Source organism: Podarcis liolepis (genome assembly GCF_965112155.1).
Source record: "Podarcis liolepis genome assembly, chromosome: 8".
In the NCBI taxonomy this organism is placed as follows: Eukaryota; Metazoa; Chordata; class Lepidosauria; order Squamata; family Lacertidae; genus Podarcis; species Podarcis liolepis.
In genome coordinates, this window is record NC_139560.1 from 49,118,006 (window position 1) to 49,134,560 (window position 16,555).

General features: G+C 38.3%; 1 protein-coding gene across 2 annotated transcripts in view; it reads left to right on the plus strand.

Moving 5' to 3' along the window:
* RAB31 (RAB31, member RAS oncogene family) overlaps nt 1-14,352 on the plus strand; it is a 42,613-nt gene extending 28,261 nt beyond the window's left edge. For both annotated transcript variants that reach the window (XM_083518848.1, XM_083518849.1), the window contains exons 5-7: nt 890-996; nt 2,371-2,480; nt 8,235-14,352. In XM_083518848.1, coding sequence (XP_083374974.1) covers nt 890-996; nt 2,371-2,480; nt 8,235-8,332 — 315 coding nt within the window. In that variant the 3' untranslated portion in view covers nt 8,333-14,352. The remainder of the gene's footprint in view (nt 1-889; nt 997-2,370; nt 2,481-8,234) is intronic.
* The last annotated feature ends 2,203 nt before the right edge of the window (nt 14,353-16,555 follow it).

Here is a 16,555-nt window from a genome sequence, read left to right on the forward strand (position 1 = left end):
GCCAAAGAAGCAAGTATTTGTGTGCAGCACAGAAGTATAAGAGCACCCAATATTTTTTTTTACTTTTTAATTAAATTTTAAATTATTGTATATTTAATTTTAAATGTCCTATATTTGCTTGTTAATGTATTCATATTTGGCCTGATGTGGGTTATATTTTATTTTGCACGTGGAATTAGGAGGTAGAAAGACTGTACAGTGGTACCTCGGGTTAAGAACTTAATTCGTTCCCAAGGTCCGTTCTTAACCTGAAACTGTTCTTAACCTGAAGCACCACTTTAGCTAATGGGGCCTCCCACTGCTGCTGCGCTACCGCCGCACGATTTCTGTTCTCATCCTGAAGCAAAGTTCTTAACCGGAGGTACTATTTCTGGGTTAGCGGAGTCTGTAACCTGAAGCATCTGTAACCTAAAGCATCTGTAACCCGAAGTACCAATGTATTTCATAAATAGTTCCCCCTCAGACAACACTTGGTACTTAAGTATCAAATATACCAATGCCACAACAGTTCTGAATTATGCAATCCCAGTCCTTTAAAATTCACCAAAGCAGAGACTTGATTTCCCCCTCTGCATTCAGTTTCCATGTGTCTTTAAAGGGAGATTACTGAATTAACCATGCTTGTGTCCTTTATAACTGCTGCCACAAATACGTACTTCTGTAATTAGGTGTGAGCAGATTGTTTGAGAAGCCACAATTGGACATGCTGTTCTCTCAAAAGCTGGTTTAGTTAGATATAGGTTAACATCAGATGCAAGTTAAAGTTTGTATTTGTTAAGGGCACTGATAATATCTTATCTAGTACTTTGGTATCCTTATGTCATTACAGGGTTCAGTATATTGATGCATTTAGCAACTTCCTGTTAATAGGCTCTTGTATTTAATTTAGGATTCATTTCATACACTGAAAAAATGGGTAAAAGAACTAAAAGAACATGGTCCTGAAAACATTGTAATGGCCATCGCTGGAAACAAATGTGATCTTTCTGATATTAGGTAAAGTATTGACCTTTTGTCTTCAAATTGCTTGTTCTTGCCTCTTTCCCCCCCTACAATATCCCTGTGATATTGAGTGGCATATATGCTTGATTGCACTGGCACAAAGTCATATCAAGCCAATAAACAACATATCTGGATTTCTGTTTTCCTTTTATCAGCCTTTTGGTCATAGATCCTAAGTGTTTGATATCAGATGGTTTTTCTCAGTATCATAGAGAAATTCCTCTTCACAGTTTATTCACTTGATGAAAATACCATTTTGTTAAGGCTGATATAAATAGTGCAAGTTTATTGGATTGGTTTAAAATTAATTGGAAAGTTTATTGGAATGGTTTAAAACAGCTCTGCTTTTCAATAAACATCGTTGTCCTCTTAAATACAGTGGCACCTTGAGTTAAGAACTTAATTCTGGAGGTCCGTTCTTAACCTGAAACCGTTCTTAACCTGAGGTACCACTTTAGCTAATGGGGCCTTGCGCTGCTGCTGCACAATTTCTGTTCTTATCCTGAAGCAAAGTTCTTAACCCGAGGTACTATTTCTGTGTTAGTGAAGTCTGTAACCTGAAGCGTCTGTAACCTGAGGTACCACTGTACGACGGGACGGGTAGGGCCCAGTGCCCCTGCCCCTATTGGCCTTGCGGACAAGGCCTACCCCAAATGGTGGGTCTGGCAATGCCAGAGGAGGCTGTGCCTGAGTGACAATCCCTTCCCCTGGCCCACAGGGAGATGGTGGATGCCATCCCCAGAACCAGCTGTGGCTGTGCTTTCCAGACATGGGTCTAAGCACTTTTGTCTTTGCCCCACCATTCCCTTGGAAAACGTGCTCTAAATGGGATGGAATGAATCAATTCAGAGAAAACCCAATTGATGTTTGCTCCAATTCAGCTGTAAAGATGTGGTTTGCCAAGAGCAGGGGGAGAGGTAGGGCAAGCAAAAGTGTGGATGAACCCCAAGTGTCCTGTGGAAGCTATGCCCGTCCCTGTAAATTAGGGGTGGGGAACCTTCTTAGAACCATGGACCAGATCTGACAGGTAGGTGGGACTGCCCATCTGTCATTATGTTATCACATGATTGCCAAGTGGGTTACCCCACCCATCTGTCAAAATCCCTTAAGCAGCTGACTTGGGCAAGTGCAAGGGAGCTCTCTTTGCCTCATGCTGCTCCTTTAAACTCCTGAAGTCAGAGGCTTAAAGGAGGAATGTGGGGAAGCTTGAAACGAGCAGCACAAGGAGGGGAGAAGTGTTTTCCATTGAGTATAAACTGTTTTCCTTTCCTAGAGTAATGCAGGTTATGATAAGGAACACTTTAACTCGAGCAGCTACTTCCTATGTTTTTGGATTCACATCAGTTTAATTTCAATTTTTAATTTTAGGGAGGTACCTATGAAAGATGCCAAAGAATATGGAGAGTCTATAGGAGCAATTGTTGTTGAAACGAGTGCCAAGCATGCAATTAACATTGAAGAACTCTTTCAAGGAATCAGTAAGTAAAGTCAGAATATTTGTGTGTGTAAAAAAACTTCAAGTTGCTTAGTATTTTAATTTTTTTTACATATAGAATATTTTATTGATTTGTAGTAAAATAACCAATCATTTTCAACAAAACCTATATAATGTTACATACTTATATCATTAACATATAAAAATAAAAGTTGAGTGGGGACACTGTCAAATAACTGAATCATTCAATGCATTGTCAAGACTTCAGCTATCCATGACATAGGCTATCCATAAGTAAGCATGAGTAGCTGGAGGCCTTGTGAAAAACATTGCATTTCTCTTTTCTGTTTTTATGGAATAACAATAAAGGTGTTAGCAGCTGTTTAGAAATAAAAATCATTTCAGAGAATATAGGTTTAGATAACTTTTGGGAAAAATGAATGCATGTCTTCTTCTTTGGCAATCACTTGTAGCCGAGTAAGATTGTCTTCCATAAACACGGTTTTAACAGTGAGCCCGTAAGTGACTGTGGATGCCAATTCTGGATCCACAGTGGGGACATTGGTTTCTGGACGGGAGTTGTTTCTCCCGTTCATCCTGAGTTCTTCAAAGCCCATGACACCTTTGGTAAAGGCTGTTCTCCAGTTGGAGTGCTTGCAGGTCAGTGTTTCCCAGTTGTCAGTGTTTATACTACTTTTTTAAAAAAACATTTGCCATGAGAGAGTCTTTAAACCTCTTTTGGTGACCACCAGCATTATGCCTTCCATTTTTAAGTTAAGAACTTATGAGTTAACTTTAACTTTGAACTTATGAGTGGATGTACAATACTCATAACAGGAGCATCATATACATTTACCATTGACATTAGTAACATCTGAAATATTTTTGAAAGTATTTGCCTGATTAAAACTATACCTGCATAGTCAAGAGAGTATATATTATAGCCCTATATTTCCTTAGTATTACAGAACTGACGTTCCAGATAAAGACCTAAGGGACTTGTGAAGGATTTGCAGCTGCTGCTGTTTTATGTCTAACTGTGCCACCACTAACTAAATAAATCCACCAATATTACATTATTTTTAGTCTGCTGCTGAGAAGAGATAATTCAATATGTGTGAGGAGCCTTATGGCTGTAATCCTTAATGACACTGATATAGCAACCAAAAATAGCTGCCTACATTTTTCTTCAGCTGAAGTATATGCTACTTATTTATTATTATATTTGATACATTTATATCTCCTATTTCCTTCAAGGACCTTCACAGTAATCCTAGGAGATAGGACAGGCTGAGAAAAAGTTGCTTGGCCAAGGCCACCCAGTGAGTTTAATGCTGAGCAGGGATTTGAAGCTGGATTCCCCATCTACTCTTAATCCATTGCAACATGCTAGCTGTTTCTTAGGAAGTTATATTTATTTTAATTTATCATAAACATTTGTATAGTTGCTGTGGTGATTGCTCCATTTTGCATAGACTAGCTTGGCCTGTCTTAACACAGCAGGCTCTGACAGGTAGAACTTGATAGCCAGCTAGCATGATTTCCCAGGCATAAGCAACCCCTCACACAAGTGGGTATGACATTGATTTTTCTAATTCTCATCCTCCTTTATCTCCTTTTTCCTATTCATTTATACTTTGGAAGAAGGACAAAAAGGAGCGTATTCTTCTGGAAGCTTCGGCCAGTTTAGGACATAAGCTCTAGCAGGTTAGATACAAGCAGTGGTGTGACTGAGCAACTCAGGGCTAGCTATTGTTAATTGAATTTATATTGTGCCCTTCCACCAAAGGAACCCGGGATGGTTATATTAAGGGGATGAAGCCTTCCTCTCCACTTCCATAACGCATAGTTTCACCTCTTTACCTGTAGCTATTTGCTGTCCTTGTGCTCTCATGTGGTGCACCACTACTCTCACTATGGCACATTGTTTCCTGGTACATGGGTGTTTCCTTCTCAAAGGAGAGCAGTTGTAAGGATAGCCTTTTTTTACCCTTCTACTCAGGTTTTAGAAAGGTAAATCTACTCAAAACTTTGAGTAGGGTTTTTGAGGGCTGAGTCACACGAATACTCTGCCACTAACATAAATGTTAGAAGCCTGATCTTTGCTATTGAAAACACCTCTGACATCCAGGAGACTTATACTGACTGGCAAAGAATGTGAAAAGGGATATGGCTAGTCTCCTAGGGGGCACTAGAATCAGTGGCAGATGCCGATGTCTGAAATTGGACAAGTCTGACAAGAAGACACTATCAATCAATATATGTCAGTGGGTATAGCTCATTCAGAAGCTGACAGAGCCATCTTATCTTCTCTAAAGAGTGTCTGCTGACTTGCATAGTAAAATATAATTTCATCTGCTTGTCTATTACAACTCTCTGTGATTCATTAAATTTGGCCTGATTATAGGAATTTCAGTCTTAAGACTGCAGCATTGCTGTACAGTATTCCCCTCCCTGCAACAGCTACCCATTGGGAAAGCTTCCCATAAAAGACATTTCAATATAGTTTCAAATAGAATTCCTTAAGGGGAAGGTGGTTTTTGTTTGGATTTTATCCTAAAGTAATTCTGGCACTGATTAGAGCAGCTGCTTCGCATACCTTCCATTATGTGCCCACCTCCTCTGCCCAGATTATGAAGAATTCCTTTAGAAGTTTGTGACAATATGCTGCATGTTCATGCTTCCATAGCAAACAAAGGGTGACATATAAAAAGTGGACTTCACAAACAATAGAAGTTTAAACAAAGAGAAGCAAAACTGAGAAGATGCCATAATTTAGCACTATGTGACTATCAAAGCTCTCAGATTTTTAAGGGCAATAATATATGAAAAGAACATATAAGCCCGCTCTCCGCCCCCCCCTCCCCGAACAAGAGGCTACCACAGCTGATTTCATCTATGATTTCAGTGCAATATAGTACATTTGATCTGTCAGCTTGAAGTGTACTTTATTATGGAAAGATTAGACCTGAACTTCACTTATGATAAACTCAGCCCCAAATCTCCTTGATAGTGCAGAACATTACCTATTTGAGTGGTTTTTGAAGATGAGTGGTTTGGAGCAAGCAGCCTGTGTAACTTGTGTTTGGGTAGTAAATAAGCCTCTCCAAATCTTTAATCATTAAGCAGCCTAAATACTTAAGTAAAGCAGCGTAAATCTAATAAATCATAAGAATGCAGACCCATACTTGTCAATAACTACATTTATTTCATTTCATGGGTTCATAGTATGCTGATGCATCAACAAAAAGGGAGTGAATACAAATTAGCTAATTTAGTTAGAATACTTATATCTACTTTATAGCATAAATAAATGCTGCAGTTCTATATACTTTTGCCTAGTATATAGCCCTATCAAACTCAATAAATCTTACTACTAAGTAGATATGTATAGGATTGCTAAATTACATAAATTATATAATTGCTAAATTATACAGTATGCCTAAAACTATTGTCTATGTTAACAGCATGCTTCTTTGAAACCAACCAAATGTACCACAAAATAGGAACCAAAGTTGAACAAATCCTTTCTGTACAATAAATGGTACATTAGAATAATTTATGTAATTCAGCTACTGCCAAAGGAACTTATTTCTAAGTGGGAAAGAGCCTCCCATTATCATCAAAATCTCTGTTAGTGACTTACAGTGCAATCCTAAGCATGCCTACTCAGAAGTAAGTCTAATTGAATTTGATGAACATTGAACAGTGCAACTGACAAAATCCCAGTTTATGGGATGTGACCTTTGGAAAGCTGCCCAGCAGGGAATGCTGCCCTCTGGTTGAAAAAGGCTCCCCACCCTGTGCTCCAAATTGCAGCTGGGAACCTGTACATGCAAAACATGCACATTGATATTGAGCTGTGGCCCTTCTTAATTTAGGCCACTTAAATTATTAGCGTCTAGGATAGGTGCTGATTTAAAAGCCTTGGCTGGCATATGCAGTTAATGCATGCAGTTCTCTTTAATTTAATTGGAACTCAGAGTGTATAACAAGGACTATAATGCAGATCTACTGCTAGAGCTAAGCAGGTCTAGTATTGTAAGATTCTTGGATGAAAGAACGCCTATGAACCATATGCTAACCTGCTCAGAGCAATTCAGAAGAAGTGTGGCATGTACGTAAAATAAAATTGCCTGGCCGTCAAAGATTATGGTTCAAGTCTAAATATACGAGCATTCAGAGATAATTGCCCCAGGGTTGCATTGTTAATTATGACCATGGCATTCTGTATAACATACCACAGTATTGCCTCCCACTGAAAGACCAAGAAAAAGTGGGGGTGCAAGGAGACATCTGAAGGCAGCCCTGTTTAGGGAAATTTTTAATGAGTGATGTTTAAAAATACATTAAAATCTTTGTTGGAAACCACCCAGAGTGGCTGGGGAAACCCATTCAGATGGGTGGGGTATAAATAAATTATTATTATTATTATTATTATTATTATTATTATTAAGCACAATATTAGAGATTGTTTAAGATCTTTTCTGCTTACATAGAACCACAGAATTGTAGAGTTGGAAGAGACCCCAAGGACCATCCATTCCAACCTCCTGCAGTGCAGGAATCTGAACTAAAGCATACATGACAGATGGCTGTCCAGCCTCTGTTTAAAAGCCTCCAAAGAAGGAGAGTCCATCACCTCCTGAGGGAGACAGTTCCACTCTTACTGTCAGAAAGTTCTTCCTGATTAGTCAGATTCTACTTTCTTGTAACTTCCATTATTTTGGGTCCTAGACTCCAGAGAAGGAGAAAATAAGATTACATCTTCCACATGACAGCCCTTTAGATATTTGAAGATGGCTATCATAGCTCCTCTCAGAGTCTCATCTTTTCCAGGCTAAATATACCAAACTCAACCATTCCTTATAAAGCTTGGCTTCTAGACCCTTGATAATTTTGGTCCCCCTCCTCTGCACATGGAGCTGGTCCTTCCTGTGCAAGGGTAGAATCTTACATTTGTCTATATTGAAGTTTATTTTGTTAGTTTTGACCCCCAGTTCTCCAATTGTTAACGTTATGTTGAATCCTGATTCTGTCTCCTGCAGCATGGGCTACCCCTCCCAGTTTGGTGTCATCTGCAAATTTGATGGGCATCTTACATGATACAGACGTTCCAAAGGGTGCCTTAACTTGAAATTGCCATATGTTTCAGAGAATGAGTGAATTGGCAACTGCCTTAGTTTTTCTATTAAACCATTAAAAAAATCCTAGAACATGAAGCAAAAAATCTGGCAATATATTGTTACTTAGATTATTGATCCTGAGTTCTTTAGAAATCCACAAGTAATATTCAATCATATTTTTGTGTAAAAACATTCTGTCCATGATGGAGAACCTCTCATCCTTGGTCCTAATTAGGCCCACCAGGCCTCCCTGTTTTGTCTAAGCCACACCTACAGTATCTGCCCTAAATGTGATATTGTATGCTGTCAGCAGGTAAAGACTAAGTTGTCCCGAAAAAGGGGTTGCTATGCACCACCAGTCATCTGAGTGGGAGTATTGCAAAACACTTTGCATAGCACCTTGAGTGGCTCTTTGCAAGCACTGATAATCAGCTGTTTGTTGTTGCTTACAGAGGGCCGTGTGCAGGGCTTTGAAGCCCCGATGAACAACTAATTGTAGGGACTTCAAAGCAGCAATTCTGTTTGTGCCCTTACTATTAGCTGATTATCTCAGCTTCAAAGCGCCGTGGAATTTCCTGTTCACAGATCCCTTGTGTTGAATGCAATTTGGTCCTAAAAGAACATACCAGGCTTTGAACACTTGCATGTGTTTTGTTTTTCAACATGTCTAGGTCGACAGATTCCACCCTTGGAAACTCATGAAAATGGCAACAGTGGGACGATAAAACTTGGAAAGCAGACTGCACAAACAACTAAGCGGTGTTGTTAAACCAACTCAACCTGGTTTGCATTACTTGAAAAAAGAAAAGAAATCATTTGCTTATTTATTGAGCTACAGACTTCAGAAACTCAATGACAGAACATCTTGTCTAAAAGCAATAATATCAGTGCTTTCATTGGAATTGTAGGAGAAAGGTCTTGGATCTGCACAATTAAAGTGGACAATTCATTTTAGCAATAAACTGTTTAAAATATTGACTCAGATTATTGGAATAATCTGTTTAAACCAATGGGTATTTTAAATAAGCCTTTTGTTGATAAGAGCAAATGTTACATTTTCAGTACAATATTCTGATTTGACCTTTATGGAAAAACATACTATGGTATTTGAACTAAGTGAAGGATATGTACTTCTTAATCTTTTTTTCTAACCAGATTTGGCTTCTGTGACTTTGTTTCTAAAGCAATAACTTAAAAGGGTGCCAATTAGGTAGCTATCTTTGAACAATAAATAGATAAAAATAATAGTAATTTTTTAAAAATAATAAAATTCTGGTAATTTTTAGCTTAAAGCTGTAGTTTCTTCTATACTTGAAAGGTAAAAGCAGTAATTGCAAACTCGACACTTTTAAGTACATTAGGAAGTCTTAAAGGAGTCAAGAGCGGGTGTAGCACTGTAAACTCAAAACGTTTGCATTTAACATCCAATTACCATAGTAAAAATGATTAGCAGAAGCTGTTCCAGAAGCCAAAAATGAATAGGATAACATACCTTCCACTCCGGATACTTGAATTCATTTAAAGCCCATCTGGTGGCGATGCAGTGCTATGAAGATCTGTCAGTAGTTGTGTCTTTCCCTGCTCCGTAGTTTGATACAATGAACTAAATTCTTCTTCTGTCTCCTTCAGTTTCAATTAATGGACTGAAGGTAGACAAGACAGCAGCAAACCCAGCTCTGTTCACATCTGCCCTTTTTCACAAAGTATAAATCAGCTTTTAAAGGACTTCACCTTACAAATACTGAACTGGCATTTGATGCCAATGATATGTCTGGAAATAAACAGATGGAAGTAGCCAAATTATGTGGCATCAATAACAACCACTGGACTCCAGTCCATAAAAACAGTAGTAAGAACAGTAGCACATATTTTATGTGTGTGTTGCCATATTCATTTCAGTCTTGCCACTGTCTTTGTTTCAAGTTGTTGAAAGCGGTGGAGTAAGTAGCACTGACGTAAATAATGTTGATCTGTGAGAAGAAAGCAACCTAAATACATTAGTAAAATCTGTGCATGGCCTTGTTGATCACAATCATGGGAAATGTGGCATGGCTACATCACAACCTAAGCCTCAAAAGCCAGTGTTTTGCTGTTTGAAAAAAGAAGTGTGCAGTTGATTGTCTTTAAATATCTATAGGTTTTGCAACATGCACCCTTCGTGGTTGATTGAGAAAGGGTAGTTGCATTATTCTAGCATTTACCTTGAAGCTGTTGAAGGCTGAAGAATAACTTTCTGTGCAGTGAATTGATATAGATTGTACCACAACAGCTTATAAATGCAGTTTGGTTGCAAATACAGCATCAGGAGAGGTTATTTTCATGCCCTCAGACACTGTATATAGAGATAACGCACAATACTGATTCAATGTTTGGGCAAGTTTATTGAATTGATACATTGCTATTAAGTTGCTTGTTCATATTTTATGTACTGCAGTCACAAAGAAAATGCTTCCATGTGGGCATGGGAGGAGCCAGTCAATTTTGCAGTCCACGAGAAGCCCATTGAGCTGCATGATATGCTACTCCAGAGTACTTCTTGCTTTTTGGTGATGTTTTGGGGCTTTTACAGAAATGGGGGAACTGAAAATCCCCAGCTTATAAGTAGAAGTAATATTTTTCTTCTCTGCTCACATACATAGGTATTCTTACCTGAATAGGTTGTGAACCACATTACCAGTGGCTAAAGAAAGCCCCTTTTGGGAGCTAAAACTGTCAAATGACAAAATCATAAAGTTCTGGGTAATGTGCCTTTTCCTATGATAAACCAGAATGACCTTTTGTGTGTGCAAAGTTAGCTATATAATCCCCATTCCCACCCCCACCCCCGCAGTTGGAATAGTTTCTGCCACCTCAGTTCTGCTTCTGCTTGCAAGATGACGGAAGAGATCAGTTGTGAAAACAGTAGCATTTTCCATAGGGGAATAGTATTTCAAAAACAAAAATGAACATGAAATTGCTTAGATCTCATACTGTAAAAATGTTAAATCAATTCTACAAGCAATAGAATGGGTCCATACATGATACTGCAAATGGAGACAAAGCAAAACCCATCACTAATACAGTGCAGACCGTGAATGACTTCACATTTAATTACTTTTAAAATTTAATATGGTATACAATGGTGACAGTTTAAATGAAATTATGTCTTCCAGTTTTGCATGAAATATTATAAAAGATGGAGTAGGGGAAAAAATGCTACAAAGCATTCGAGATATGATTCCAAATTATTACAAGCTGTTTTACCTGTCTTCTATTAATTTATATGGCTGTTCAGTTTGAAAGCATCCCAGCGCAAGCAGATAAATAGGTACCGCTGTGGTGGGAAGGTAAATGGCATTTTTGTGCGCTCTGGCTTTCATCACAGTGTTCCATTGAGCCAGAAGTCATTTAGTCATGCTGGCCACATGACCTGGAAAGCTGTCTGTGGACAAACGCCAGCTCCCTAGGCCTGAATGCAAGAAGAGTGCCACACCCCATAATCGCCTTTGACTGGACTTTAACTGTCCAGGGGTCCTTTACCTTTAAGTTGCTTTACGTGTCTTCTATTAATGTATATGGCATATACATGGCATGGTGTATATATTTATAATAAGAGAGCAGAATATTGTTGATTGGGAGAAGCAAGTATAACCCATCATAAGTTATAGAGTAGGTGCATTTATGTGTTTTATGTATAAACTTTTATTGCAAAACTGTTTTTTCATGCCAACTGAACTGAAACTCCATTACTTTACAGAACTATAGAAATGTGTGTTTGTCAGCGCATAGTTCACCATTATTTGTTTCATAGTAGTCTAACTTTCAGAGCCCAGCAAAAATGCTATAGTCAGAAGCGATATACTCCAGAATAGCTATATAGTAGCTCAAACCAGAGGCACAGCTTAAATAAGAGGAATTAGGTGGTTTTGCATGAGCATTCTCTACTTAGGCCCTGGAAGCTGATACACAAAACCCTCATGTCTCATGACCTGGTCTCAAGTATATCATTTCTGTGGAATGAAATTGCTTTATTATCTCCTGTAGACCTATTTGATAAAATGTGAGCTTCAGAGTATAGTAACAGTCTGTAGAGCAGAGAAAATAGGTTATGTATTTAACAAATTCAGTGGCGTAGGAAAGTGTGAAGAACTGGAGACACTGACAAGGTCTTCCAAGATTAAGCAGGTATATGGAGGCATAATACCAGTCTCAACAGGCTTTTGTTAGGTTTGATCATTTGGACAAAATGTAAAATGTCATTTGTTTCAGAATGAAAGGTCAAAATCACAAATGAGAGAAAAGTAGGGCATCACTTGTACTGCTATACAGGATGTGGCTTTAGCTGTGCACAGGAGTGACTTTTACCTTTTCACAACTAATATCTGTTCCTATTCTGAAAAGTGGTTCTATGCTCAAGTCCATTAATATAAAAGGGACTTATATACCAAGCAGAATGCAGAACTTCAGCCACATTTTCAGTTTTCTGTAGTGTTTATTTTGTGGCAATTACATTCAAGTATATTCAACACTGCAACTATTGATAAGCTGCTGTTTGAAAAGGTTTCCCTCTCCCATTTCCCCTTCATAAGATAGCATGCAGCTTGCACAATGACTGGTATTTAGATTCTCCCCTTCCTCCTTTGGATTTGAAATAGACCATTGTAATCAATATTATGCTAGGTCCCAATTTAACAGGAGCTACCACTCTTAGTTGGCATGGTGATTAGTTGGCAGGTATAGGAGTAGAGCTGGTGTTACATTGGGAGTGGCATGGTTTCCCCCACCCCCACATTTTGAACTTCGGGCTTTGCAGTCCTGATGTTTCTATGGTTACTGGTGATTAGAAGGCATTTCCAAATATATCTGGCCTACAGCAAGGCCATAGAGTCACAGAACATCTGACAAAAAGTGACTTGATCCCATGACTAATGTGATGGTGATTTTGGTGTCATGATGATATTGCCACTGATGTTGGGAAGGAATATGCCGCTGAACTGCAGGTAAGAACCTCTAGGATGTAGGATGGTGGTGGAATATGACTGCTAATGTTGACACAATGCAGGCTGCAGTAGGGCACATTACACGACTGCTGGTTAAAAGAGATACTGGCTATTGCTTCCTACTCTTGCTCAACAGCAAGGCAAAATCTCCAGCACATGCCACACTGTTAATGTTATACAGATGTGGACCAGAGCTTTGGCTAAGTGCTTGGCTGGGTCATAGAGCAACGCTGGAAAATATCTGTATCTGTAGGTAACATCATCTGATTACAGTACAAAATGCCCGTCTTGACCAGCTAGCCCGACATGTGTCTATGGAATACTTTAACTGGAACAAGTGCTAACATAGCTCTAGCATAATCTGCAAATCCAGTATATCATGAGTTTCCAGCTCAAGAGAGTCATTCTTTAGTTGGAATGAATACAAGTTTCTGGAATCACACGAATGAACTGCTTTTTGAAGGAAAAGAAAACCATGAATTGTCTATTTATATGCTGACTTTGTGTTTGTTTGCTTCATAATCCCTCAGATATTAAGATTAGGACTTAATGGTTTGAACTCATACATATGACTTCTTAAAGCAATTGCATCAACACCTCCAGACAGATATGGGGGCAGCAGCATATTGTTAATGTAGCTATGATTTATATCTGGTCCTTATTAGCAGATATAAGCCAAGAACAGTTGTATAGATAACATATTCCATATAGCATTTGTGTATAGCGGTACTCATTTGATCGCTTTTTAAAAGTCTCCTTATGACAAGAGCATTGTGCAGAAAATGCCAATATGTATATTAACATATGTATCATTCTATATATATTGGTAGCTATTTCTACTGGATAATTCTGGTTTGCATTTCTAGTGTATACAGTCAGAAACATACTTATTTTTTAAAAGGTCCCATTAAACTCAGTAGGACTTACTTCATTCCTGCATCCCTCATGCCATCTGGAGCAAGAGAGCTATGTTAGCTGACCAAGAAGTTGGCAAATTTTATTTACCTCTTAGTGAAAACAGTTGCTTGGCTTGGTGGAACAACTTTGGCTGATCCTGGTTGATGATGTTCTGGAAAAGATCATCTCAATGGCACAGGGGCCTATATTCCACTGCCTCAGAGACATCATGAATGGAGAACGAATTAGGCACTGAAGATGTGGCATGCATCCCAAAAGCCCAACTCGCTCCACTAGGATTATTTTAGAGATGACAGGAGCTGCCCCATTTCCAGCAAAAGGAATGTGAGGGGAGGTGAATTGGGCTCTTATGATGCACTTCCCTGAGTCCAGTCTCCATTTTCTCCCAGGATCTTTGATTGATATCTGCCAGTCTAAAGTGTTAAAATAGCATAATAGTGCACATGTATCTGTTGACCGATGGCAGCAAGCTGCAGAACAAGAAACGAATCTTCAAATGGCAACAGATTTATCTAGTGTGCTTGAATATAATACAAGTGAATAATATTTTATATAGTTGATTCCATCCACACAATTGTGATTGTGCTTCTGTGCTCATGGCACTATTTCTGTGTAGACATGCTTTTTCTTATTCCATCTTATTTGTTTAAACCCAGAAAAGCAATCAATTCCAGTGTAATGCTTTGTACTCAGTACTATCACTCTGTGTTGTTTATGCAAGGGCTTTCAATGGGCTGGACCCATTGGTGGTTATGTATGAGATGTTATAATCTTTTAATATTGTTGTGTCTATATTGTAATTGTATGATCAGAAACAAGATTTGTGTCTAAAACAATCATTTTTTATTTAATCAATAATGAATGATACTAATAAATATTCTTAATTTTTGCACCTTTTTGCCTTTGTTAGATGACAAAAATAAAAGAGAACGATGATCAGAACAGAAAGCACTTGTATTTCCTGATGGACATTCTTTTCTCTATAGAAAAGCATTTAGAAGCCTATGCAAAAGTTTGGTTCTTCCACCATTTTGCATAAAATCAATTGAAAACTTTTGTAAGCAGTCTGTAAGTAATCTGACAATATAACTTTAAGAATTAACTATGCAAATCATTTTTGTGACCATTCCTTCTACACCTTTTAAATAAAACAGCTGCACATCCAATACAATTTGTGAGATATGAAGCTGCAGTCTTATGTAGACTTATTTGGGAATAAGTCTCATTGTACTCAGTGGGATTTACTTTCTAATAAATGTAAGCAGGTGCCATATTTAAGATGCCTCTGGCTATTCACACATCCTTGAAACTATTTTTTTCTGGAGGCTTTAACTTATATTGAGCTCTGGTATTGGGTGGGAGTTATAAAATCACAAATACACCTGGAAAGACATTGCTGTAGTTTGTTTATTATATTTTTAAGAACATTTCTATACTACCTGCCAACAAGGTCTTGAGGTGTTGAACGCGAAAAAAATAAAAACAAGTACATCGTAAAATGCAGCTGCAATCAGGCAGAAATTTAAAAGCCAGCTAGAACCAGAATTATGCATCAGCAAAAGCTTGGTCGAATAACTACACTTTAAGGAGGTGCAGAGATACCATCATGGATGGTGCTTGCCTAAGTTTAGAAGATGTGGGTCTGCAAAAAAGAGTGCCACTACAGAAAAGGCTTACCCTCAGTGGCTGCCAGTCAAATCTCCAGTAGTTGTAGCATCCCCAGGAGGTCCTTATCAGATGAATGAAAGGCTCACATCATGCAGGAGGGAAGATGAGGCTCTTGTATGGGTCCTGGGTCTCAAGTTGTTTATGGCATCATCACCACCACCACCACCACCACTTAACTGCCCTTCACCATACACTCCCTGGATGGGCTACAACATCACAACACAATATCAATACCAGTTTACAACAACGTAAGTCACAAAAATAAGGTGGGCCTCTCTCCCAGGTTGCCACCTCTAAACTTCTGAAGGTGCAGGAACTACCAAGAGCGCTCCCTCCACTGTTCTTGGTACCCAATAATAGTTGAAGAATGCAGAATCTTCAAATCTGAATAATAACTCCCAACCCAGCTGCAAGGCAGGAATGGATCTGAGATACTTTAATTACTGATTAAAATGCCTCAATAAGTAGAAATAATACAAGAAAGATAGAAGAAAGAAAGATGCGTATAGAAAGAAAACACAAAATTATTTACATGCATTAAATATCAAATGTTTAACAGTCCGTCTTACAACAGAATTATTAATGCTAAAACTGAATGACCAACAATGGGAGTGTTGTAGTGCTCAGGGCTTTTTGGTCTGGTAGGAAGTATAAGGGAAGCTTGATAGATGTAAAAGATAAGGACAGATAATTTTATATCATTTTGAACCAATGCTTTCATCTGTAAAAGCAGTGTCCACCCTTTTGGGGCTGGTACACAGATATGTTTTTCCTTAATGAGTTGGCTTCTGCTATTATATAGTTTGAAACAGATATGTAATAACAGTAGTTTGATCTCAGATCACTTAGTAGACACAAGCTTGTAAAAGAGACTACCGTAAATATGATTGCAAAATACTATGGCGACACATCATGTGTGGATCTCTCTCCTATGGAGCGACAGAAACAGAACTGCCCATTGAAAAGTTAACCACTTTGCTATCAATGCAAGATCACTGCCAGATAAGGTAGTGCAGAATAACTTATTTTTGTTTCTTTATATTAAAAGGTACAATTTTCTTTCTCAGTTCTAAAGGTCTTAGAGGTGTGTGTGTGTGTGTGTGTGTGTGTGTGTGTGTGTGTGTAAACAGATATTTCATACTTCAAAAAATAAATACCAAAGCGAAGTGGAGCTTTATCAAGGAGTGTCACTTTAAATACACCTGTGATTTCTCAAAGACCTGTTACAACTCCTGGTAATATATCTGATAAAATACTGTATGTACTTCAAACCTCCACTTGCTCATTCAAGTCTGTTAAAGCACTTAGGTTACCTACCAGAGTTGTGAAATAGATTCCCTGAAATTAAGCAGCAAGCTCAGCTTCAAGAGCTTTTTCTTCCTTATTCACATATCCGCTCAGTCACTCTATCTATGTAATTATGGGTA